At 44.0% G+C, this 27,800-nt stretch overlaps 1 protein-coding gene across 1 annotated transcript in view; it reads left to right on the top strand.

Annotated features, from left to right (window-relative positions):
• IQSEC2 (IQ motif and Sec7 domain ArfGEF 2) overlaps nt 1-27,800 on the top strand; it is a 331,690-nt gene extending 303,890 nt beyond the window's left edge. The window contains 9 exon segments of the mRNA XM_060763237.2: nt 8,597-8,763; nt 14,564-14,703; nt 14,820-14,945; nt 17,124-17,223; nt 20,091-20,252; nt 22,223-22,396; nt 24,935-24,984; nt 25,455-25,676; nt 25,678-27,800. Of these exon segments, the coding sequence (XP_060619220.2) occupies nt 8,597-8,763; nt 14,564-14,703; nt 14,820-14,945; nt 17,124-17,223; nt 20,091-20,252; nt 22,223-22,396; nt 24,935-24,984; nt 25,455-25,676; nt 25,678-26,511 (1,975 nt within the window). The 3' untranslated portion in view covers nt 26,512-27,800.

The raw sequence follows: 27,800 nt of genomic DNA, 5'->3' as shown, positions 1-27,800 counted from the left end.
ACCCTGGTCATTCCACAGATATATAAACCCTTTTCCCTAGTTCCAACAGACCTCACTACCTCTGAGGATGCCTGCCATAGATGCAGGCGAAACGTCAGGAGAGAATTCCTGTAGAACATCATTTCTCAGCCTGGGGGTCAGGACCCCTGGAGTGGTCGCGAGGGAGTGTCAGAGGGGTCATCAAAGACAATGAGCAAACAGTATGCTTGCCATAGATGCAGGCGAAACGTCAGGAGAAAATGCCTCTAGAACATGGCCATATAGCCCGGAAAAACTTACAACAACCCAGCAAGCCAAACAGTTGTATTGCATTTTTTAAACAAACAAAACACAAAGTTTGCAAGCTTGGTAGTTGTTTAAATGTCCTTTGACCAGTAGCTGACCACTCGGAGTGCCTCTGGTGTTACTATAAGAAGGTCCTCCATTGTGCATGTAGCAGGGCTCGGGTTGCATCGCAGCAGGTGGTCTGCAGTTTGCTCTTATCCACACTCGCATGTCGTGGATTCCACTTTGCAGCCCCATTTCTTAAGGTTGGCTTTGCATCTCGTGGTACCAGGGCGCGTTTAGTAGAAAACAATTGCATGGAAAGGAAGGAAAGGTATTTTCTACCGGCTGAAATGAGCTAGACAACCTTTCATCTCAGGGAGAAGTGTGAGGTTGCCTCCCACTCCAGCTCGCGGCTTGCCTTGGTTTGCACAAGTCACGTGGAGTGCTCTGAATAAAGAAATGACTGAAAAAGAGGAGGGAGAAGGAATGAGCAAGATCTTTAATTCTCCGAGGAGAGTCTCAGGCAGTTTAATGTCTGGAATAATAATTAGATCCCAGTCACATTTATTTTGTCCCTGTTTTGCTTGTTTGTTTTTCGGCTCCCCCTTGGTATGAATGAGAATGTGTGAGCATGAAGATGAACTGTAAGGTACAGGGAAAGAAGCACAAGGATGCAGGTGTAGCATATTTTATTTATTGTAAACTGAGGTTAAAAATAGCCTAGAATTTGCTTTTAGCATTATGTGCCTTCAGCATAATGTAGCCTGAATTTTGTATGAACTAATCTCCAGGGAACCTTTGGGCAAAGCCTTGGACGAAAAAAAGATGCCAGCGTCCTCTCAATTTCTAGATTTCATGTTTCAAATGAAGAATTTGCATCAATGCAAAATTTTGACAGTTTGGTGCCAAGAAATAACAAGTTTAAAAAACAGATATGGTAATTTATTTAAACTAATAGATACAAAAGCACATTAATTTATTTGTATGTTACTTTTAACAGTTAGAAAGCCTTATTTTAAAATAGTCATGGTCAGTCTGAGATCTCCCAAGTGAAGATATGGATCTGGACTAAACTTGGCATGCTTACCCATCATGGCTAACTTTAAGTACCGGCAGTGTTTTGGGGACAATTGACCCTTGATTATGGGATTTGTAGTTCATCCACCATCATAGAGCACCATGAACCTCACTGGCGATGGATCTGGAAAAAACTTGGTTCACATGCCCATCGTGACCAGCTTTAACTGCTGGTGCAGTTTGGGGGGCATTGACAGTTGATAATGGGAGCTGTAGTTTACCCACAACCTTGTGCATTTTCTAAAGTAGGTGTCCTCAAACTTTTTAAACAGAGGGCCAGGTCACAGTCCCTCAAACGGTTGGAGGGCCGGATTATAATTGGAAAAAACATGAATGAATTCCTATGCACACGGCACATATCTTATTTGTAGTGCAAAAGAAAACACTTTAAAACAATACAACAATTAAAATGAAGAACAATTTTAACAAATATAAACTTATTAGTATTTCAATGGGAAGTGTGGGCCTGCTTTTGGCTGATGAGATAGGAATGTTGTTGTTGTTGTTGTTGTGTGCTTTCAAGTCATCTCAGACTTAGGTTGACCCTGAGCGAGGGCCGGGTAAATGATCTTGGAGGGCTGCATCCGGCCCCCGGACCTTAGTTTGAGGACCCCTGTTCTAAATGGACCATTCATAAAATCCAAGAACAAACAATGGTTAGTGAGGTGTAGGTTTTTCCGGACTATATGGCCATGTTCTAGAGGCATTCTCTCCTAATGTTTCGCCTGCATCTGTGGCAAGCATCCTCAGAGGTTGTGAGGTCTGTTGGAACAGGGTGGGACAAAGGACTCTTGTCTGCTGGAGCTAGGTGTGAATGTTTCAACTGACCACCTTGATTAGCATTTGATGGCCTGGAAGTGCCTGGGGCAATCTTTTGTTGAGAGATGATTAGATGTCCCAGATATTTACAATTAAAAAATACCGAACTCAGGCATTGGTGGGTACCTAAGCTAGTGTGTGTGTGTGTTTATATGTGTGTGTGTGTGTGTGTATATAAATACTTTTTGCTGAAACGCCCCCCCCCCCCAAATTTATATACATTTATTGATTGTGGCAAAGCCAAGTTTTAAATGGACAGGCCTGATGACAGTTGAGTGGTAGACATTTTTTGCAAAGTAGCACCAATATATCATTTAGGATGCTATTGTCGAAGGCTTTCATGGCTGGAATCACTAGGTTCTTGTGAGTTTTTTCGGGCTATATGGCCATGTTCTAGAGGCATTTTCTCCTGACGTTTTGCCTGCATCTATGGCAAGCATCCTCAGAGGTAGTGCATCTATGGCAAGCATCCTCACTACCTCTGAGAATGCTTGCCATAGATGCAGGTGAAATGTCAGGAGAAAATGCCATTTAGGATGCTGATAAAGTAAAATCGATCAGTCCAGCAGTTAAGTCAAAACAGACTGCTGGGTAAAATAACATTCAGGGCCACCTGAAGAAGGCATTTTCTTAATGACCTGCTCATAATTTATGGAAAACCATTTCCCCAAGAGAGATTATGTGTTTAGATTGTTTTCAAAGTTCCTTCAAGGGCTTTTGCAAGGGAAGGCAGGTTATAATATTGAAGTTAAAGAAGCAAGATTCAGCTGCTCAAGATGAAGGCAGGTAAAAGAATAAAAGAAGGAAAGAAGTGGTGTATTTATTTTATGCGTGGATGTTTCTTTTTGCAGAAAAAGCTGACATAGAGATGCTGTAGTGAACTGGACTTCAACCATTAGGCAGATGGGTTTTGGAGTCATTCTTAGCATCATGGCCAAACATTAACAAATGTCCAGTTATGTGAAAGAATTATGTTGTATTAATGACCATGTTAGTTGCCTTTATCTCTGTTAAATTGCTTGCACAGTTCCCATACCTAATAATAATAATAATAATAATAATAATAATAATAATTTTTATTTATACCCTGCCACCATCTCCCCAAGGGACTCAGAGCGGCTTACATGAGACCAAGCCCAACAACACATCAAAACAACAAGCAATAATAAAACAACAATAATAAAACAAATATTGATGGGGGGGGGGAGGTCAGTGACACTGACCTTCAATCTTCTTTGTTTCTTCTCTGCCATGGAATCCCTGGAAGACCATCTTCTATTGGCCTTATCCACCTCCAGCAAAGGGAGCCCTTGGTGGCACAGCATGTTAAACTTTGAGCTGCTGAACTTGCTGACTGAAAGGTCAGCAATTCAAATCCGGGGAGCGGCGTGAGCTCCCACTGTTAGCCCCAGCTTCTGCCAACCTAGCAGTTCGAAAACATGCAAAATGTGAGTACATCAATAGGTACCACTTTGGCGGGAAGGTAACGGCACTACATACAGTCATGCCGGCCACATGACCCTGGAGGTGTCTATGGACAACGCCGGCTCTTCAAGTTGGAAATGGAGATGAGCACCACCACACAGAGTTGGGACACAACTAGACTTAGTGTCAGCATCCCTATATGTCCAGAGATGGGGAATTGATTTGATTTGTTTGCCAGTTATGGGATGATTTTGGGTGGAATATTTGGAAGCTCCCCAATTCTACCAAGTGCTGTGATGGGATGGTGGAGACCATTAGAGAAAGGGCTGAGATTCTTTCTCTGTGTACCAGCTACAACATCATTTACCATCAACAAAGCTTATCCTAAAATAGAAACGTATGTCAGTATTTGACATCAAAAGCAATCTCAGAGAGGCCTGGAGGTATTATGTATATGTGGGGAGGGATGCTTCCTCTCCTTTTAAATGGAGATCAAGCCTGCAAAAACTGTGTCACTTATCTCGTAAATAACTTTAATTCTGAGGAATATTTTAGGATTTCCATGTATAGATCTCCCTGACAAGGGAACCTAATTAGGAGTTTCTATTTTATGTCTTGTGTCTGAGAAAAGGATTAATTTAGACAGGATCTACCCACTAAATAAACATGCACAGTTTCCTGACAAACATAATAAAGAAACGCATAACCTTTGAAATCACGGATTTTAAAAAATGTTTTGGCACTGCTAGCAGAGGTTAACTTTCTGGAGTCTGACTATACAGATTAAAAAAATCATGTTGACTTCATAGCAGCTGCTATCCTGACACACGATCTTTGCAATTTTTCCAATTTCTTGGGAGTCCTGAGCCATGGACTTATGAGACTAGGACGCGAAACAATGGCTTCAAACTACAGGAGAGGAGATTCCATCTGAAGATTAGGAAGAACTTCCTAACTGTGAGAGCCGTTCAGCATTGGAACTCTCTGCCCTGTAGTGTGGTGGAGGCTCCTTCTTTGGAAGCTTTTAAACAGAGGCTGGATGGCCATCCGTCAGGGGGGTAGTTTGAATGCAATATTCCTGCTTCTTGGCAGGGGGTTGGACTGGATGGCCCATGAGGTCTCTTCCAACTCCAGGATTCTATGAATGTGGAGGGCTGCCTGCATAGTAGTCTATCAGTATTAGCATGCATAACAGGATGGCTAATAATAACTTAGGTGGAAATATATATGCTGTATATACTTGAGGATAAGCCGACCCGAAGATAAGCCGAGGCAACCAAATTTACCACAAAAAACTGGGAAAACGAATTTACTCAAGTATAAGCCAAGGGTGGGAAATGCAGAAGCTATTGGTAAATTTCAAAATAAAAAAATACAATTACATTATTTGAGGCATCAGTAGGTTAAATGTTTTTGAATATTTACATAAAACTGTAATTTAAGATAAGACTGCCCAACTGTGATTAAACCAACGTTTCTCAACCTAGGGGTCGGGACCCTTGGGGGGGTCGCGAGGGGGTGTCAAAGGGGTCGCCAAAGACCACAGTATTTTCTGTTGGTTATGGGGTTTCTGTGGGAACAGTGGTTCTCAACCTTTCTAATACCGTGACCCCTAAATGAAGTTCCTCATGTTGTTGTGACCCCCAACCATATTTTTGTTGCTATTTCATAACGGTAATTTTGCTACTCTTATGAATCATAATGGAAACATGTGATATGCAGGATGTATTTTCATTGTTAGAAATTGAACATAATTAAAGCATAGTGATTGATTACAAAAACAATATGCTCGGGAAGTATGGATGACGGATGATGAGATTTGCAGTGCCTTCAACCGATTCAGCTTTGACTTCCACAGACCACTGAGACCACCACAAATTATAGACCTGGAACAAACTTGGCACACAGAACCCCAATGATCAACAGGGGGCTGGGAGGAATTGACAATGATTTACAGGAGATGTAGTTCACGTACAAATGGAGAGCACTGTGAACGACTGTGCATTTGGACCCAACTTGGCACAAATACTCAATATGCCCAAATTTGAACACTGATGGAATTTGAGGGAAACAGATCTTGACATTTAGGAGTTGCAGTTACTGGGATGTATAGTTCCCCTGCCATCAAAGAGCATTCTGAACCCCAACAACAATGGAATTGAACCAAACCTGGCATACAGAACTCCCATTATCAATAGAAGTTTGGGGAAAATAGGTTCAGACATGTAGGAGTTACAGTTCCTCCTGCAATTAGTAAAGCTCCACCAAACATTGTATTGGACTTAACTTGGCATACAGAACCCCGCAAAAAATACTGAAGGCCTTTAGGGGAAATTTACCTTGATTTGAAGTTGTAGTTGACCTCCATCCAGAGAGCACTGTGAACCCAAACACCAATGGATCTGGACCGAGGTCGGCATGGGGTGAGGGCTTGGTGGCAAAGGCTCCCCAGACTGCCAGGCCATGTGGAGCCCTCCTCCCAGTTCTGCCCCACTTAAGCTCAGCAGGGGGTGAGTGCCAGGCAGCCATGACACTCCATGGATGGCCAGGCCATGCGGGGAGCCATCCGCCCAGGGGACGAGAGCCAAGCAGAAAAGGCTCCTCAATGGCAAGGCTGTGCAGGTAGACCTCCGCCTGGCCCACACGCCCCTCCGAGTTCGGAAAGGCGCGTGAGCCGGGCGGAAAGGCTGCCCGCATGGCAGCCATTTTGGAGGGGGCGGGACCAACCAAGGCAGCTTCGCGACCCCCCGAAAATGGCGTAACGACCCCCCGGGGGGTTGCGATCCCCAGGTTGAGAACCGCTGATTTAGAACCATGGATGCACATGCCTAATATTTACGTGCATGGTGGAACAAAAAAAGAGAAGTGTACATTGCTGTATAGCCGCTGATAGAGGAAATAAGCAGTGCATTGTAAAAGGAAGCTCACATTGAGGCAAGCTCACCACAGTGCGCAAGCTGTATGTGACCTGATGAGGGAAATAGAAGATTCATGTAAATTGAGAAAATATAGTGAGCAAACAATGATCTTTTTTCCGGTTGTAGACTGTGTTTAGTTTTGCTTTGGATTTAAAACTGGGCACCCAACGACTTGCCCAGGGCAACCATCTTGCCCAGTCCTTGGCCTTGGTGCACAAAAGCCTTTTCAAAGACATCTCCCTTTTTCTGTCTCTCAAGATGATGCCTATGTTGGTAGGGAAATGCAAGAGAAATCCATAGCGCACAAGGCCCTCTGCCCTGACAGATGTAGAGAGGGAGATGCATACAATATGTAAATCTGTTAGGAAGCTTTGATTGAAGTTGAGATCTGTATCAATGTTCTCATGTATGCTTCAGGCCTCTGTGTCTCTCTGTCTACTTCAAGGTGCCCTTCTCTTGACAGATTTGAAACTTAAACCCTTGCGAAGCCTCGGCATATAGACCTAGTGCACCATCTTGCTGCTTAAACAACCCTGTTGACTGTGCATATTGATTAGGGCTGTCAAGGGGATTTTTGTAGATTGATTGTATTATCATTTCAATGCAAATTATGTTTCGATGCATATGATCAAAATACGCTACCATCAAAAACATACCTTTGTGAGATGTTGAAAGGAGCATAAGAGAACTGTCCATTTAATTAACCAATTGGTCATTGTTAAAGTTCTTTCTTTGTCCTTGTTATTAAGACCTTGTTATTAAGACTTAGGCAAGCCTGTCCTTGAATTTCAGCTTCCCTTCATAAAATATGAATTTTGTGAATTTATCAGCATAAGCTTTGGATAATGAATCTGCCTACAAACTGATTACTTGGCTGTTTATGTGACTTGAAAGCTCATTCTAAGTTGTAGGAGTGTTCGTAAATTGAAGTTGATGAATGTTCTGCATCCCGAAATGGAAAATGGGATTTGGAACTTTCCGTGATGGGATGCGGAGTTTTCATAAATATTTATAAACAAAAGACTGAATTAACTCAAGGGCAGCGGAGCCTTTCAATTTATAACTCTCTGACTCACGATGAATTCTTTATATCTTTATAGCAAAACTTTTGCTATACCTTGGAAAGTCTGACTTAGCCACGGTAGTCCACGCTCTTGTTACATCCCGTATAGACTACCGTAATGCTCTCTACGTGGGGTTGCCTTTGAAGACTGTCTGGAAGCTTCAACTGGTCCAACGGACGGCAGCCAGGTTGCTAACTGGAGTGGCACTCAGGGAGCATACAACTCCCCCGTTGCACCAGCTCCACTAGCTACCAGTCTGCTACCGGGCACAATTCAAAGTGCTGGCGTTAGCCTATAAAGCCCTAAACGGTTCTGGCCTAACTTACCTGTACGAATGAATCTCCCCTTACAAACCTGTGAGGACTTTAAGAGGCCCGGCTCTCGGTCCTGCTACCATCACAAGTACGGCTGGCGGGAACGAGAGACAGGGCCTTCTCAGTGGTGGCCCCTCAGCTATGAAACGCCCTTCCTAGGGAGATTAGATCGGCTTCTCCACTCCTATCATTTCAGAAGAATCGTAAGACATGGCTATTTGAGCAGGCATTTGCGAATACTGAGTAATGGATATAATAACGAAACAGCTACATGACGGGACTGGACATTGTTTTAATGAGTATCGATTGAAGTATGTTTTATTATAATGTGATGATTTTATTGTTGTTGACCTTTTATACTGTATATTGTATCTATGTTTTTGATGGCATTGTAAACCGCTTTGAGTCGCCGGAAGGCTGAGAGGGGCGGTATATAAATATACTAAATAAATAAAACAAATAAAACTACCTGAGGACTATCCCCTTGTGGTTCTGGTTATAGTGATTGTAGTCATTGGGTGTTGTTAGTTAATATACATAGATGATTTGATGGTATATAGCTCCTATTGAAAAGTACAAGTAAAGAACCCTTGGGAGATAAAGAACCTTGAACAGTTTTTCTTTTGGGCAGCAACATATCTCAGCCTTGTCCTACCCATCTCTTGTGACGGTCGCTTTCTCTTTGACTTGACATCTACCTCTTTTATTCCAGCCAGCGCTACTGTGTATGCAATGCCCCCCTGGTGCGCCAGTTCCGGAATCCAGACACAATCTTCATCCTGGCTTTTGCCATCATCCTTTTGAACACCGACATGTACAGCCCCAGTGTCAAGGCAGAGAGAAAGATGAAATTAGATGACTTCATCAAGAATTTGAGAGGTGAGCAAGGATCTTCGCTTTTCTAAAGCCCTTGGTGATTAAGGAAACTTGGGTGTTGCTGTCTCTTTTTATTGCCCCCCCCCCCCCACACACACACACACCATCAGGATGTAGAACAGTGGTTCTCAACCTTCCTAATGCTGCAACCCCTAAATACAGTTCCTCATGTGGTGGTGACCCCCAACCATAAAATTATTTTTGTTGCTACTTCATAACTATGATTTTGCTACTGTTATGAATCGTAATGTAAATATCACATATGCTGGATGTATCTTATTCACTGGACCAAATTTGGCACAAATACTCGAAACACTGAAAATTGAATACTGGTGGGGTGGGGGGCTGATTTTGTCATTTGGGAGTTGTAGTTGCTGGGTTGTATAGTTTACCTAGAATCAAGGAGCATTCTGAATTCCACCAACAATGGCATTGATCCAAACTTGGCACACAGAACTCCCATGACCAACAGAAAATACTGGAAAGGTTTGGTGGGCGTTGACCTTGAGCTGTAGTTCACCTATGTCCAGAGAGCACTGTAGACTCAAACAATGATAGATCTGGACCAAACTTGGCACAAATACTCAGTATGCCCAAATGTGAACCCTGGTGGAGTTTGTGGAAAATAGACCTTGACATTTGGGAGTTGTAGTTGGTGGGATTTATACTTCTCCTACAATCAGAGAGCATTCTGAACCCCACCAACGACAGAATTGGGCCAAACTTCCCATAGAGAACCCCCATGACCAACAGAAAATACTGTGTTTTCCTGGTGGTCTTCGGCGACCCCTCTGACACCCCCTCCCGACCCACCCAGGGGTCCCGACCCCCAGGTTGAGAAACACTGACATAGAAGATGCACTTTAGTTTGGTGGGAGCTCAGATAAAGCTTAGTGCATAAACGTTGTATTCTGGCTGTGGAAACCAGTGTACAAATCCCAACTCGGAAATGAAAACCCACTGGGTGACCCTAGGCAAGAAACCTATCCCTAGCCTGAAGCTTTACCTTCAGGCCATCATAAGTCAGAAATGACTTGAAGTTGAACACAACGGTGATACCTGTCAGTATACAGAGCATTTACTTCACTTTTGTGGGAGCTCAGAAGCTCAGATGTAGTGCATACACTTTTCAGTTTTCTATTTTCATGAGAAGTAATGCAAGTCTTCATGCTCCCAGGATTTTATTTATTTATTTATTTGCGACATTTATATGCCGCCCTTTTCACCCTGAAGGGACTCAAAGCGGCTTACAAGATATATATACATACAATATATTATTAGCATAGTACAATATCAATATTATATACTACTGTATCATACTATACCATTATATTTTAATATTATTAGTAATATTACATGTAATATAAAATATTTAATAATATCATATTATTACTGTTACATTGTTTTACATTATATTATAAATATTATATGTATATACATTATATTATATTATATTAATTATTAGCATAGCACAGGAGACAAGATGGAACTGTCCCCTGGCTGCCTCTTTCTTCACTCTAGACCAGAGCGGTGGTTGGTGCTGAGGGGTCCCCAACTGATGACATATGCAGGAGATCCCGCCTTGCTTATGCAACACACAAGTGGAGATGGGCGGTTAGGGATTCGCTCACATTTCTAAATTTCTGGAAGAAATGTCGGACTATCTGCTTCTGGTCTACCACTTGTTTCCCTTTCCCCACCATGCCAAAAATTGGAAATTTAATAGAAACACACAGCTTAAAGAAAGCACTGCGTAAGAGAAGATATACTACAGGAAAGCATCTAAATAATAGAAAATAAGGTAATTTGAGTCAGAGCTGCAAGTCTCATCATATAGAATTGAGTTGGTGTATACAATCAGGGCCATCCAGTCCCAACTTTTGGCCACATAGGATGACACAATCAAAACACTCCCAACAGATGACCATCTAATTCAACTGTTCTGAATTTGAATGGGAACAATTCAGAGTGCTGGCTTTGGCCTGTAAAGCCCTAAACGGTTTTGGTCCAGCTTACCTGTCCAAAGCCAACAAGAGCTTTAAGATCAGCTGGGGAGGTGGTGTTCTTGATCCCGACCTCTTCACAAGCTTTTTGGTGGGGATAAGAGACAGGGCCTTCTCAATGGTGACCCTTCAGTTGTGGAACTCCTTCCCCAACGAGATCAGACTGGCCTCCTCCCTCCTGGTTTTTAGAAAAAGGGTGAAACTTAGGAATGCGCTCAGGCATTTGGTGAATAGGATATTACGGAATTAGACTTCAAAAGCCTGCATAATGATTATGGACTTTAGAAAATGACTGGATAAATATGAGATCAAGACTCAACAGTTTATATGGTTTTAATCTGTTGTATTGTTTTAATTGCTCATATGTTTTAACTATTGTTATAATTTGATGGGGTGTGTTCTATTGCTATGTCCATGCGGCATTAAATTTTGCCAGAGTTTGTAAGCCACCTTGAATCCCCGGCAGGGTGAGAAAGGTGGGGTAGAAATGAAGTAAGCAAGTAAGTAAGTCCAAAGTGGGGCTTGTCCCTAATTCCCTCATTCAAGATCACTTTAAAAGGAACCATGGAATGAAGATGACAGGCACACAGGCCCATTATTCTCCAAGCTAGAATCTGACGTTATGCCACAACCACCCAAAGCATGACAACCAGCCATATGTAAACAGATATAATAAACCCCAAATCCAGTAAAATCAATATATTGACTTAAGACAAAAAAAGCAAAGGGTTGCTTGGAAACAGTTGAAACCCAAATCCCAGCTCCATATTCATGAAAATTGATTAAGCCATCAGGGTGAACCTGAAAAGTATAAATAAAGTTTATTATTATTATTATTATTATTATTATTATTATTATTATTATTATATGTACATTCTGGAAACTGCCCATAGGATTTCCCAACTTTGCTTGGTCCGATAATATTGATTCCATCTTTTACAGTTCATTTATGGGTAATTCAAATATAAAAATAATGGCAAGAATTCTGCTGATGAAACACACAGACAATTGAAAAAACAAATATATCCAACCAATGTGGTGTTCTGCCTATGAAATTGTTGCAGACAACAATAATGCACCTAATTGCACATTGTATATTGCTTCTGTGCATTTTGCATTATGCAGTACAATGGTGTTATAGATATTTTTACTATGCCGCAATAAAATTGCATCCCTTCTCCTTGATAAATTAATGCTCACTAAAAATGGCTGAATAAGATTTGCAGCAGTTTTGTGTTGAGACATCAATTCTCTAATCTGCCATTGGGAATAGCAGAACTGGAATGATACCTACTAAATAAAGGATACAAGGTTGGAAGAAAAAACACAGATTGGTTCCAACTCTCAGTTGGCTCTGCCTTGATGTCGCTGTGAGAGGTACAATACATCAGGCTGAAGAACAGCCTGTACTAAGAAATCTGAATTTCCCATAACCTCTGATGTGCCAACAAAGTATGCTGTACCTTCTGGGCAGGTACAGTGCCTTTCTGGGCAGCATGCAGTGCATGCCACCATCATTTCTAAATAAAAGGTTTTTTAATTGCCTGATTAATGTTGTTTTTGCCAGTAGAAAAAAGAGCAAGGGGAAGAAGAGAGAGAAAAGCAAAAGGGGGGAAAATTAAATCCTGTACATGTCATATATTCATGTGCTGGGGATATATAAATAAACTGGGAATTGTTGTGTAGGTCCAAGTTGGTTCCATCTTACCCTAAGGTGACCCTATCATGGGGTTTTCTGGAGCTGAGAGTATATGGGTTGTTGTAGGTTTTTGGGCTGTATGGCCATGTTCTAGAAGCATTCTCTCCTGACGTTTCGCCTGCATCTATGGCAGGCATCCTCAAAGGTTGTGAGGTCAGGAGATGTCAGGAGATAATGCTTCTAGAACATGGCCATACAGCCCAAAAAACCTACAACAACCCAGTGATTGACAACCATGAAAGCCTTCGACAATACATTGAGAGTATATGTTTCGTCCAAGGCTATCTAACAGGATTCTGCGGCTGAATAACTCTTTTATGGTTGAAGAGTCTTAGTCCAACACTCAAACCACTACATCCCACTGGTTATTTTCCACAAAATTTCAATCTGATTGGAAACTGGTGTTTATAAGATACCTTTGGGATTTTGATAAAGCAGTAAGTTCCCCTGCCAGCCATACAATGGGTGGCAAATAAGTTTTTAAGCTTGAAGTATGAGCCCTTTTTGCTGCAGAAAGAGCAGAGATGATCATCAGTTAAATTTCATATTGCAGGAACATGATTTAAATGTTTATAAGCATCTGCAAAAATCAAAGACTTATGATAGAAAATTAATATGCTGTAATACATCTACAAATCAAAGCATATTTGATTCAGAGTATCAATAAGAATTTTCATACAGTCCAAAATCCAACTTTTCAACAGTTACTTCCTTATTAGGAGACATTAGCGAAGCCTGTTTTTCATGTCATCAGGTCCCAGTCTTTAAACTGAGAAGAATAATACTAGCCTACTTTACAGGTCCTTTGCCAGAGTTAGTAACAAAATATACAGAAAGCATTTTGAGGAACCTGCAACCAGAGAATGAGGAATCTGTGGCTCCTCAGATGAAGTCAGACAATATCTTCAATTGACGATGTTGGCTAAGACTGGGTTGTTGTGGGTTTTTTCGGGCTATATGGCCATGGTCTAGAGGCATTCTCTCCTGACGTTTCGCCTCATCTATGGCAAGCATCCTCAGAGGTAGTGAGGTGTTTTGGAACTAGGAAAAAGGGTTTATATATCTGTGGAATGACCAGGGTGAGACAAAGGACTCTTGTCTGCTGGAGCTAGGTGTGAATGTTTCATCTGATCACCTTGATTAGCATATAATGGCCTGACGGTGCCTAGAGCAAACTTTTGTTGCGAGGTAATTAGATGTCCTTGTTTGTTTCCTCTCTGTTGTTGTGCTGTTGTAATTTTAGAGTTTTTAAATAGCTGTAGCCAGATTTTGTTCATTTTCATGGTTTCTTCCTTTCTGTTGAAATTGTCCACATGCTTATGGATTTCAATGGCTTCTCTGTGTAGCCTGACATGATGGTTGTGAGAGTGGTCCAACATTTCTGTGTTCTCAAATAAAATGTTGTGTCCAGATTGGTTCATCAGGTGCTCTGCTATGTCTGATTTCTCTGGTTGAAGTAGTCTGCCGTGCCTTTCATGGTCCTTAATTCATGTTTGGGCAATGGTGCATTTGGTGGTCCCTCTGTAGACTTGTCCACAGCTGCATGGTACACGGTAGACTTCTGCAGAAGTGAGAGGATCCCTCTTGTCCTTTGCTGAATGTAGCATTTGTTGGATTTTCTTGGTTGGTCTGTAGATAGTTTGTAAGTTGTGTTTCCTCGTCAGCTTCCCTATGCGGTCAGTGGTTCCCTAGTTCCAAAACACCTCACTACCTCTGAGGATGCTTGCCATAGATGCAGACGAAATGTCAGGAGAGAATGCCTCTAGACCATGGTCATATAGCCTGAAAAAACCTACAACAACCCAGTGATTCCGGCCATGAAAGCCTTCGACAATACATTGGCTAAGACTGATAAGTTAAGGTCTAGCACAGGAATGGACAAACTACTGGCTGTTAGTAATTGTGGGAGTTGAAGTCTAAAACATCTGGCAGGCTGAAGTTTACCCATGCCTGATCTAGCATCAGCTGGAGGCTAAAATTTTATCTGTGATACACTGTTAACTACATATCGAGTGTTCTTCTTACTGCTTTCTAAAACAGGCTAAATGTGACTCAGACTCTTTCTTTTAACTCCCCGTCCTTTCTTATTTCTTCACTCAAGGAGTGGATAATGGTGAAGATATTCCTCGTGATCTACTGGTAGGGATTTACCAACGAATTCAGAGCCGGGAGCTGCGTACCAACGATGATCACGTGTCTCAGGTTCAAGCAGTGGAGCGCATGATTGTGGGTAAAAAGCCGGTGAGTCGGGAGAGACCGTGGGAGGGAGGTAATGGTGGCTTAGTTGGGGGTCTCCCCAGCTTCCCCGTCTTCTTCATTCCATCTCCGAACATGTTCTTCTGGTCTATCCTGCCCAGGTCCTCTCCTTGCCCCACCGGCGCCTGGTTTGCTGCTGCCAGCTGTATGAGGTGCCTGACCCTAACCGGCCCCAAAGGCTTGGGTTGCACCAGAGGGAAGTCTTCCTCTTCAATGACCTCCTAGTGGTAAGGAGAGGGAGCAAAGGCACTTTGTCTTCCTATGGGCACTAAGGGGAATTGAGGCTTTGAGCACATCTGGGTGCCTTACCTTGTGCCAGTTTTGACTTGCCCAGATGAGGAGAGAGGTTGGGCACTGCTGGGAAAAAAATACATTTCGTATGAGAAGTTATTTTTGTAGAGCTGTGCCAATCTGCTTGTCTGCTGATCACCTTTTGGTTTTCCTCCCAACAATATTTATTGCATCACTGTTGTCATTATCTTGTTGACAACACTGCACAGCCATTGTGCAGGGCACAGAAGTGTGATGGTGATTCACGAAACTGACCTAATTACAATTTATTTTTTTCAATTAAATGATACTTTTGCTAGAAGTTACCATAGTGTCCCACATGAGGTCATAAAAATGCATAGAGATGTATCCTCTCTAAGAACTTGACTAGGTCCTCCTGAGCAACTCTGTGGTAATTTACCATAGAAGCAAACATAGACCCACTTGGAGGACGTTTCCAAGAAGTAATCATAGTCACCCTTGAGGATCTAGAAAATGCATAGAGATGTATCCTCTCTAGACTTTTTCTAGGTCTCCTAGGGCAACTGTATAGTAACTTCTAACAGAAGCATACCATAGAATCATCTGGAGGACCTAGAAAACTCCTAGAGATTATATATTTTGTCTGATACAGATAAATTAAACTGCAGGTACCAAGTCCACAGGTAAGGAGTGTGTAATACTGTATCTGAATGGCATGAGGATTGGGAGGGAAAAACAAAAACATTATCCCCCACTATCTTTAAAAGGAGCCCCTGGTGGCGCAGTGGGTTAAACCCTTGTGCCAGCAGGACTGAAGACCGACAGGTCGCAAGTTCGAATCCGGGGAGAGGCGGATGAGCTCCCTCTATCAGCTCCAGCTCCTCATGCGGGGACATGAGAGAAGCCTCCCACAAGGATGATAAAACATCAAATCATCCGGGTGTCCCCTGGGCAACGTCTTTGCAGACGGCCAATTCTCTCACACCAGAAGCGACTTGCAGTTTCTCAAGTCGCTCCTGACACGACAAAAAAAAAAACCTCTTCAAAAGACAATGGAGCTCACTTTTCTCTGTCTTGCTCCAAAGCAACCAACCCCTGAAAATCTCTGTGATTACGCTATATAACAAAATTTGAAAAATTTGAAAGTATTATTCCTGTTTAATTGTGCCATACTTACTTTTGAAAGTAGTTCTTATGCTCCAGAAACCTCGTTTTTGTATGTGCCACAAACTATGTCGAATTGGCAACTCTTTCACAAATTCATTGCAAAATGTCCTGCAGAATATCCCACAAATACAAGGTTTTTGCAATTTAATAAATGTTTTCCATTTTTTTATAAAACCAAATTCAGACATGACATTTACAAGCCAGGAGCAAAAATTGTGGAAAAATTAATTTCAGTAATGTCTATTATGATCCATTTATTTATTTATTTAGAGTTTTTATAACCCTGTCTTAACCTCCGGAGAGGGACTCAGGCCGGCTAACAACAGAGGATTCAATATAATAAGATAAATCAAATATACATCATCAATATAAAATACATTAAAATACAATTCATACCATTTACAAAAAAGTCAGTTCGTCAGAGTGAAATCACAAATTACAAATTCATCACCATCCGCCAGTAGGTCAACACTTATTGACTCAGTCATCAATCTGCAAATGCAGTGTCCCAACGTCATGATTTTACCAGCTTTCTAAAAGTTAGGAGGGAAGAGGCAGATCTAATCTCCATCGGGAGGGAGTTCCAGATCCGAGGGGCCACCACCGAGAAGGCCCTGTCCCTCATTCCCACCAACTCAATTGCGAAAGTGGTGGGACCGAGAGCAAGGCCCCTCCAGAAGATCTTAACAACCTTGATGGTTCATAGGGGAGAATCCATTCGGACAGGTAAATTGGGCCGGAACCGTTCAGGAATGTGCCCCCGCAAATATAAGAATCAGATTGAATAACAATGAGTAGTATCTTACTGGGTGGCTTAAGCTGTTCAATCTCAACATAGAAGTGGGCCTGGTTGATGCAGATGGCTACATGTATTTCTGGGTGGGTCTAGGAAGCATAGAGTAGTGGTTAACTTCCTGTTGTCACTTGCCTCAGTTAATCTTGTTCTTTTTCATCCTTTCCTAAACACACGCATACACAATGTTTAGGTAACAAAGATATTCCAGAAGAAGAAGATCCTTGTGACCTACAGTTTCCGTCAGAGCTTCCCTCTTGTCGAGATGCAGTTGCAGCTCTTTCAGAACTCCTGTAAGTATCCTGACCAGCTACAGAGAGGATTAGCAGTTTCGTTGCATCCCCTTCCCTCTGTGAGCAGGCACTGGACCTCTAGATTAGTGGTTCTCAACCTGGGGTCCCCAGATGTTTTTGGCCTACAACTTCCAGAAACCCCAGCCAGTTTACCAGCTGTTAGGGTTTCTGGGAGTTGAAGGCCAAAAACATCTGGGGACCCCAGGTTGAGAACCACTGCTCTAGATGGTTTGGCCAAAATTCCTTTCTGTTGTTGTTCTGGGTAGAACTTGTGAGAGTTGTAAACCCAAAGATCTGAGGAGCCGGAAGCTGCAACCCTGGCGTATTTTTAAAATGTACCAAATCAGTATGTTCTTCCTTCTTTCCATTGTAAATCTGTGAGCCCTGAAAGAGTGACATGTTTCATGCCAAACCTCCACCCTCCCCTTCCAAAAAGAGCAGGTCCTTTTGCCCTTCTGTTCACTTTCTCTTGGTTCCTGTGCCAGGTCAGTTTAACCCACGTGTGGTCTATCCACCATCTCCTGCCCCTCAGGAATGTAGTCAGAACCACTCTGGTACTGTCCTTCGCAGAAAAAAGTCAAAATCCTGGCCTATGTTTATTTCAGAAAGCTTTGGAATTTTAGCTTTTTGCAACAGATGGAATTTTTACTGCAAGGGACAGTATCATGTTTTTATTTTATTTTGTGAAACATCTTTTAATATTGTTTCAGGCATGTTTTTAAAGCTATCTTTAATTTTTATTTTTCTGTAACAAAAATGTAATTGTGTTTTACCTTTTGTATGAAGAGGGTTTTTTATTGTAATGCACTTCTAAAATGTTGTACACCACCTTGGACCCCATGCATGTAGAAAGTCAGGAAGATAGATGGATAGGTTTTAAATGCGTCGTGGTGTTATTGTCTAATGTTTATTGCTATTGTTTTAATGTTATTGTTTTGCTTTATGAGTTTATTTATTGTTGTATTTCTTATGCTGTTGTTTTATTGATGTGTTGGCCTTGGCCTTTTGTAAGCCGCACTGAGTCCTTCGGGAGATATTAGCAGTGTATAAATAAAGTTAATAATAATAATAATAATAATAATAATAATAATAATAGGTGAGTGGGTGGAGAGATAGATAGATAGATAGATAGATAGATAGATAGATAGATAGATAGATAGATGGATGTTCTCTGGTTTCCTGCTTTTGGATGCTAGAGGATCTTCTTTTCTTATGTCAATAGAACAGTGTTTCTCAACCTGGGGGTCGGGACCCCGGAGGGGGTCGTGAGGGGGTGTCAAAGGGGTCGCCAAAGACCATCAGAAAACATAGTATTTTCTGGTGGTCATTGGGATTCTGTGTGGGAAGTTTAACCCAATTCTATTGTTGGTCAAGTTCAGAATGCACTTTGATTGTAGGTGAGCTATAAATCCCAACAATTACAACTCCCAAATGTCAAGGTCTATTTCCCCCAGACTCTACCAGTGTTCACATTTGGGCATACTGAGTATTCGTGCCCAGTTTGGTCCAGATCCATCATTGCATGAATCCACAGTGCTCCTCTGGATATAGGTGAACTACAACTCCCAAACTCAAGGTTAATGACCACAAAACCCTTCCAGTGTTTTCTGTTGGTCTTTGGAGTTCTTTGTGCCAAGTACAGTTTAAATCCATCGCTGGTGGAGTTTAGAATGCTTTTTATTATAGGTGAACTATAAATCCCAGTAACTACAACCCCCAAATTACAAAATCAATCCTCCCCCCCCCCCCACCCCACCCCACTAGCATTCACATTTGGGCATATTGGGTATTTGTGCTCAATTTAGTCCAGTGAATGAAAATATATCCTGCATATCGGATATTTACATTACGATTTTTAACAGTATTAAAATGACAGCTATCAAGTAGCAACCAAAACAATATTATGGTTGGGGGTCACCACAACATATGGAACTGCATTAAGGGGTCACGGCATTAGCAAGGTTGAGAACCACTGCAATAGAAGAAGGAAGAACGAGGAGGCGATGGAGCCTCTGCGAGGAGAAGATGGGGCAATGCTGACAGGGGATAGGGAAAAGGCAGAGCTACTTAATGCCTTCTTTGCCTCAGTCTTCTCACAAAAAGAAAGCCATCCTCAACCTCAGCAACATGGAGTTGACAAAGGATTAGGGGAAATCCAACCCCAAATAGAGAAACAAGTCATCCAGGAATACTTGGAGTCCTTCTGGACAGCAAGTTAAACATGAGCCAACAATGTCATGTGGCAGCTAAAAAGCCAATGGGATTTTGGCCTGCATCAATGGGAGTATAGTGTCCAGATTGAGGGAAGTCATGGTGCCTTTGTATTCTGCCTTGATCAGACCTCACCTGGAATACTGTGTCCAATTCTGGGCACCGTGATTTAAAGGAGATGTTGACAAGCTGGAATATGTTCAGAGGAGGGTGACTAAAATGATCAAGGGTCTGGAGAACAAGCCCTATGAGGAGCAGCTTAAAGAGCTAGGCATATTTAGCCTGCAGAAGAGAAGGCTTAGAGGAGACATGATGGCTATGTGAGGGAGGAGGAGGGAGGAGGGAGCAAGCTTGTTTTCTGCTGCCCTGGAGACTAGGATGTGGAACAATGGCTTCAAACTACAGAAAAGGAGATTCCACCTGAACATGAGGAATAACTTCCTGACTGTAAGAGCTGTTCAACAGTGGAACTCTCTGCCTCGGATTATGGTAGAGGCTCCTTTGGAGGTTTTTAAACAGAGGCTGGATGGCCATCTGTCAGGGGTGCTTTGAATGCAATTTTCCTGCTTCTTGGCAGGGGGTTGGACTGGATGTCCCACAAGGTCTCTTCCAGCTCTATGATTCACCCAGCCGGTTTCTGAATCTTTTCCACACAGATTACCAGTTTGGGATTAAACTGCTCTCTGCTGTTCCTGGTGGGGAAAGGAAAGTCTTGATCATCTTCAATGCCCCCAGTCTGCAGGATCGATTGCGCTTCACCAGTGACCTGCGGGAGTCCATTGCAGAAGTACAAGAGATGGAGAAATATCGTGTGGAATGTGAGTGGTTGGTCCTACTTCTCTTTGCGGTGGGAAATGTATTTTTAAATGATTGGGTGTAGTAAAAAACAGAAAGAAACTGGGAGCATTGCTAAAGGCTGTGGCAGTCTAAGGATGAGCTGTCCCTGCCACACAGAGCTAGGTACTGGATATCCGTAGCGGTTTTGTTTTGTTATGTGCAGACATATCTGACCGTAGTGTATGTCATATGTAAGACCTTTGCTGGGGCTCCTTCAGTGTAGGTCTTGTACAGGGTGAGACTGCATAACTTCCTTTTTTCAAAACTTAATAATTTATTTATTTACTTTATTTCTATACTGCTTTTCTCAGCCCTCAGGCGACTCAAAGAAGTTAAGAACATCAATGCGGAACATCACAAGACAAGTATAAAGCAATTTAAAAACAATTGTAACAATCATTAGCGCCCCTAAACAGTAAAATCAGAATCCAGTCTAAACATCCATTATTCCGTATTCCTATGTTCAATTACACTGTTTAGTCAAATGCTTGTTCGAACAGCCAGGTCTTCACTTTCCTCCGGAACGCCAGCAGGGAGGGGGCCGATCTGATATCTGCAGGCAGGGCGTTCCACAGCCGAGGGGCCACCACTGAGAAGGCCCTGTCTCTCATCCCCGCCAGGCGCGCCTGTGATGCAGGCGGGACCAAGAGCAGGGCCTCCCCAGGTGATCTTAGTGTTCTAGTCGGTTCATAGGAGGAGATGCGTTCGGAGAGGTAAGTAGGGCCAGAACCATTTAGGGCTTTATAGGCTAACGCCTATATAACCCCCAGTGGCGCAGTGGGTTAAAGCACTGAGCTGCTGAGCTTGTTGATCGAAAGGTCGCAGGTTCGATTCCGGGGAGCGGCGTGAGCTTCCGCTGTCAGCCCTAGCTTCTGCCAACCTAGCAGTTCGAAAACATGCAAATGTGAGTAGATCCGGTGGGAAGGTAACGGCGCTCCATGCAGTCATGCCGGCCACATGACCTTGGAGGTGTCTACGGACAACGCTGGCTCTTCGGCTTAGAAATGGAGATGAGCATCACACCCCAGAGTCAGACATGACTGGACTTAATGTCAGGGGACTACCTTTACCTTTTTTTAGGCTAACGCCAGCACTTTGAATTGTGCCTGGTAGCAAACTGGCAGTCAGTGGAGCTGGCACAGCAAAGGAGTTGTATGCTCCCTGAGTGCCGCTCCTGTTAGCAACCTGGCTGCCGAACGCTGGACCATTTGAAGCTTCCGAGCTGTCTTCAAAGGCAACCCCACGTAGAGAGCGTTGCAGTAGTCTATATGGGATGTAACCAGAGCATGGACTACCGTGGCCAAGTCAGACTTCCCAAGGTACGGGCGCAGCTGGCGCACAAACCCATTGTATGAATCAGAATATATATATATATATATATATATATATATATATATATATATGTAGGCACATACCTATAGTTTTGTTTTACGTAGTTTTGGAGATCAAATTAGGTAGCAGACGTTCCTCATTCTCCATTCTCCATACACTGAGTAAACCGATTTCTGGCATTTGTCATGACTCTTGCCAGCATAGCAGGCGTTATGTTGGCAATTTTTTTCTGGATGTTGGTCTTCAAATCTTGTAGGGTCCTTGAAATCCCTTTTTCACGGGATTTGAAAAAAAAACCCATAGAAAAAAAGCACAAGGGGCCAAATCTGGAGAGTGGGCCGGGCACTCCAAAACTGCTCGAAAAGTAGGCCTCAATGGCAAAAGCACGCTCCTCACTGTTTCAACGCATGATGGCGACTGAACTGTGTCAGGACAAAACTTTATACTCCCGTCTCTCAAATGAGACCACTAGCGCTCTGCTACGTCTTCAACCGACTGAATGGCGCGCGTTTTAAAAAAGGAAGTTATGCTGTCTCACCCTGTATATAAACTAGAACTGTGGGTTAGAAAAGGGAAGGACTTTAAATGTGTTCCTGTCTATCTCCATGAACCTTTACAGCGGAGTTAGAGAAGCAGAAAGGAGTGATGCGCCCCAATGCCTCACCCTCCTCTGGACCCAAGGATGCTGTGAATGGGACGCTGACCCGGAGCAGCCTGGAGGACGCCTACACGGTGGGAGAAGGACTGAAGAGAAGTGCTCTCAGTAGCTCCCTCCGCGACCTCTCCGATGCTGGTGAGGGGCTGGGGGTCAGAACTCTGGGTTCTTTCCATGGCTCCAGGAGGAGAGGGCCTGATGGACTCGGGGCTGGTGTGAAAATCAGGAAGGAAACAGAGTTTCTCGATTTGTGCTGAGGTGGAGAACTTAAAAGGAGCTGCAGAACTGGGAGATGGTGGGGTTCTTGCAGCACTGAAGGTGTTGCCAGGTGACCACTGAAATGAAACGTTGTAGATGGCATCCCTACTTCCCTTCCCCAGTGCACTGTTTGCAGAGATGAAGAGCAGGGAGCAGCACCTTTTTTTGTTTTCATTTGGCAGGGGTTTCTAGACTGTATCATTGAAAGCATTAGGTGGAAAATTGAATGTTCTCTAATGAGGAGACAAATGCCTTCACTTAGAAAAACAGAACCTTTCTCCATGACATTTCTTCCAGCAGGAAGTTTTTGTATGAGGGGAACACTGGAATTTTAATCATTCACAGTCATGTAAAAGGTGAGCAGCACAGTCTAGAAAGAGTTTGCCATTTGAGCCTCTTAAACCTCAATATTTTACTGAGATCCATAGATCCTATTTATTGTATACACATGCACACATCCCACTCCAACTGAAAGAAAACTGAAGATGCACATTATGATATCCCCTATAACAGTGGTTCTCAACCTGTGGGTCCCCAGATGTTTTGGCCTTCAACTCCCAGAAATCCTAAACTGGCTGAGATTTCTGGGAGTTGTAGGCCAAAAACATCTGGGGACCCACAGATTGAGAACCACTGCCCTATAATTTAATTGCCTCCTGTAAACATGGTTAAAAATATGGGACTCCCAGAGTTGGGTTGCAAGGGCTGATCAGCAGACATGCGTGGAAGTGGGCTTCTTCTTGTTGGAAGACAAATGCCTACACTGATGGGTGAGTGAGGAGAAACTGCAACTATTTTCCATGTCTTAAGAAAAGTACAGGTTTGGGGGGGGGGGGGGCAACAGAAATCCTTGCACACTCTGCCCCAGTTACAGTGGATACCAAGAAATACAACTTTCGGGTATCTGTTATAATAATAATAATAATACGAGGGGTATTTTTTAAGTAAGGTCCGTTTGAACATAAGTACACAACGAAAGTTTATTTCAAAAAAGGAAATTTATTTTCAGAAAGTACATACTTCACTCTATTTTTCGACATAATTGTCAAGTTTGTTCAAACACTTATCATACCTCTGAACCAATTTAAAAATACCCTCTTCACGAATCCTTGCTTCAACTGAAGCCACCAAATAGTCTGTAATCAAAGAAGGGCGACCAGAGCAGTCCTCATCATGGACGTTGTTATGGCCATCTTTGAATTGTCGTACCCACTTACGCACTTTGCTTTCACTCATAACAGTATCACCGTACACTTCACAAATCTGTCGATGAATTTCTACACCAGGCAGGTTCCTTGCTGACAAAAATCATATCAGTGAGCGAACCTCACATGCGGAGGGTGAGTTGATAGTCTTAAACATTTTTAAAGCACAGAACAGAACCATACAGGTTAGCTACAGAGCGGAAACTGAGCACAGTTGTTCCCGAGGCATGCTGGTACACAACACACACGCTCGTTGCGGTATGCGCACGAACTACTAGTGTCTACAACAAAACGGACCTTACTTAAAAAATACCCCTCGTAATAAACTTTATTTATACCCCACCACCATCTCCCCAGTGGGGACTCGGAGTGGCTTACATGAGGCCAAGCCCAGACAACAAATTACAATAGAGTAAAACTGAAAATGTGAACAATAAACAACAACAACAACATAATTACATAAAACATGTGAATACATAACAATATAAAATTACAGTAGGCACAATCACAATGACAGTGGGCGGGCTACATGTAATGATTAAAAGAGAAACTAATTAAAAGTAGTTAAAAACTCAGGCGATATAAAAGAGAGAGATTATTTGTGGAGGAGGACTCATTATAGTGGGGGTGGTGGAATCAAGCTTTCCCACGAGGGGGTGGGTGGGATGTATGACAGAACATTGAGGCTGAGCAATAGTGTGAGATTGTATACCTACTCACCAAAGGCGCAGCAGAAGAGCCAGGTTTTAAGGTTCTTTTTAAAGGTTTCTGTTGAGTTTGCTTCCAGGACTACCATGGACACCAAACTCCGTGGATGTTCAAAACCCTTACATATTACCTGGTAAAATGGTGTCCCTTATCTAAAATAGTTTTTTGGAACTTTTTTGGTAGGGGCATATTTTCAAGCCCTGGATGGTTGAATATGTGGATAAAGCATCCAGGCATACAAGAGCTGGCTGTAGTTTTATTGACATTAAAAGAATATGGAAGTATGTCATATAATCCCTACGCTATATCAGACTGAAGTGGAGCAGGGACAAGACTCTCTGTTTTTCCTCTCTCTCCTGCTAACGCTTCCTCTGCTCTGCTGCTCTGCTTTATGGGATTGGGGAGGGTCCCTTCCCCCCTACCCCCAATGCAAAGAAGGGAATATCAGCGAGACAGGAAAGGGTGAATGGGACATCGGGTCTCGCTAACTCCTGCTTTGTTGCAGGCAAGCGGGGTCGTCGTAACAGCGTGGGATCCTTGGACAGCACAATTGAAGTAAGTGGTCCAGAGAAAAATGAGCCAAGTTGTGGAGTGGAGCGGGTGGAGGGGTATAGATGAGTTCCCCCCTCCCTCCCTATGCATTTGCCTCCTTGCAGTCTTGCTAGGTTTATTTCATTCTCAATCTGCCTCTCTCTTATTTTCTTTATCTGTACCTCTGCCCTCAATAGAGAGAGACCTACGGGCTTGAAAAACATGGGGAGCATTTCTTGGGACAGGGAGAGTGGGCCAGGGTGTCCTACTTATAACTACGTCCCACCTTCCTTCAGACAGCTGGGAATGGTGGGTCTTCTCTGAGCCAATGTAAGAATAGTCCTAATTCTGGAGGCAAAAGGTGATGATGAAAGCTGGTTGTCTAACACGTCCCCCTTTCTCTTTCCCACTGTTTCTCTGTCTCTTCACCTCTGTCTGCCTTTCTTTTCCTCTCTGACTCTTTCTCTCCCTTCGCTCCTTCTGTGTTGCTCCAGGGATCTATCATTAGCAGCCCACGTCCCCACCAGAGAGTGCCGCCTCCGCCTCCTCCCGAGGAATACAAGCCCCAGCCTCGGCCCCCCTCTAACTCATCATCTTTCCTGGGCTCCCTTTTTGGCAGCAAACGTGGGAAAGGTCCCTTTCAGACGCCGCCCAGCCAGGCCTCAGCCTCCTCGTCTTCAGCGTCTTCATCGCACCACCACCTTCCTCAGCATCACCCCCCACCACAGCCACCCATCCTTGCCTGACGGGAGCCAGTCCAAGCTCCAGGCTCTCCACGCCCAGTATTGCCATGGCCCCTCTTCCCAGCCACCCCCTCCATACCCCCAGCAGCCCCCTCCGCCCCCGCAGCCGGCCCCTCCGCCCCCACCCCTTGCCCTACCCTCCAACCCTTTGCCCCCCCATGTCCAGCGCTACCACCAATCGCAGCAGCCCCCCCTCTCCGCTCCTCCCCAGAAGCAGGCAGTGCCTGCCTTCCCTACCCCACAACCCCACCACCATTACACCCTGGGCCGGCCCAGCCAGCAGAAGCGGGCACACCAGCTGGCCGCTGCAGCTTCCCAGCACCCTCCCTTCCCCCATGGGCGCCAGCCCACCTCACCACTGCCCCTCTATAGCCCAGCCCCCCAGCATGCCCTCGCCCACACGTACCCACAGCAGCTACACCAGACGGGCGGCGGGCAGCACACACTGCATAGGCAACAGCCCCCTAAGCACTTTATCTTTAGTCATCACCCCTCCCAAATCATGCAGCGCCCCCCTGCACCACCTGGCGTTGGGCCATACCCGGGGCATCATGGCCACCCCACTCAGCAGCACCATGGCCAGCCCCCAATGCCTCCTCCCCATTCTCCCATTCCCCCTCATCCTTCCTACCCCCCTCTCCCACCCCCGTCTCCTCACACTCCCCTCAGCCCCCACTCTCCGGCAGCGCCTACCTCCCCCTTGCCCCAGCACATCCCCATGCACCAGGGGGGCCCTCAAGCCATGCCCTCCCAGGGCCCTCCCAACCCCAAAACGAAGCAGGTCAACAGAATCAGCACAGTTGTGTGAGGAACGCCAGTGCTGCTACCACCACCTTAGGACTGGTGGCTAGATATAACTATACATACATAACAGAACTTGGGGGGCTCCTCTGTTCAGAGTAAGGGAGTAGGGAGGGGGAAGTCAGGAGGATATCTACACTTTATGGCCATTCCCCTTCCTCCCTCCCTCCCCCCTCCAGACACCCTCGTTCCTCTTTCTCCTAGGATCAGAACTGAGAGAGGGCCTCCTTTGGAGCAGTGCCTCAGAAAGGAAGACGTCTAGACCTGCAATGCCGCTTGTGGCTCCGTCTTTGGGCTTTGCTGTCGAAGAGCTCCATCTCTTCTCTCTTCCTACCCCTGTCTACTGCTCTCCTTTTGGTTAGGAAACGGGATGTCTACGGACAGTGCAATACTTTTTGAAGTGAGGGGTGTCTTTGAAAGCATGAGGTGCAGTGGAGGGGGAACGTAGTTGTACTAACTTAGGGGACACAGAACTTTACACCGTGTTGTCCCTCAAAGTGCCGCAGAAGGATGTCCTTTTTTGTAGTTAAGCATTTCAACCTCTTGCAAAGAGCACATAAGGTAATAACCACCATTTGTTGCAGTGGTGGTAGAACACTGCCTAAATGCTGCTCCATGCAAACGTCTCCCTTGGGCAGGATGGCCCTAAAAGAGCCCCATGCCTTTTATCTTTTGAAACAAGATGTTTGTAATATCAAATTGCAGGTTTTTTCCAGCTAAAACTCTCTTTCCTTCTAGGAGCAAATTGGCCCTGGGGAACAGTGAGCGCTACAGCATATATCATTGCTATAGTATGATTTGCAGCCCAGAAATGCTGTCAGCTTCACTATTAGGAATTCGACACCAGGAAAAGGGCATCCCACAAGCATAGGAACCAGCCACATGGCCATGGTCTTGGTTTATTGAAGAGTCCATTGGCAGCAGGCTTTCTTGTTTGCTGGTTGAAGAGAGAGCAGCTCCATCTATTGACAAGTCTGGTATTTGTTATCTGGTTAAGGATGTCACAAAACGTTTATGGTTGTGTAGAAAAGGAAAATTCCACACCTGATTGCATGACAAGCAGCCCTTAAGGAAATTCCCTTTTCTGCACATTCATTCAAAGCCAGATGTGCCATTGGTGTTGCCAAGGTGGGAGAGTCTTTCCACTAGAGCTTATTACAGTGTGTGCGAACATATAGGTTGCCTACCTGTAAACATAGTTTCCTGTGAATTCACACATTTGGTATATTCCTGCGCTCATGCAGGCAGCAACAGACACTCACGAGCTCACTTTAACTGACCGTTAGAGTAGCCCTG

Source organism: Anolis sagrei, chromosome 2 (assembly GCF_037176765.1).
Source record: "Anolis sagrei isolate rAnoSag1 chromosome 2, rAnoSag1.mat, whole genome shotgun sequence".
Classification (NCBI taxonomy): domain Eukaryota; kingdom Metazoa; phylum Chordata; class Lepidosauria; order Squamata; family Dactyloidae; genus Anolis; species Anolis sagrei.
Note: the sequence above shows the minus strand (reverse complement) of the source record. Positions and strands in the feature narration are given on the sequence as shown.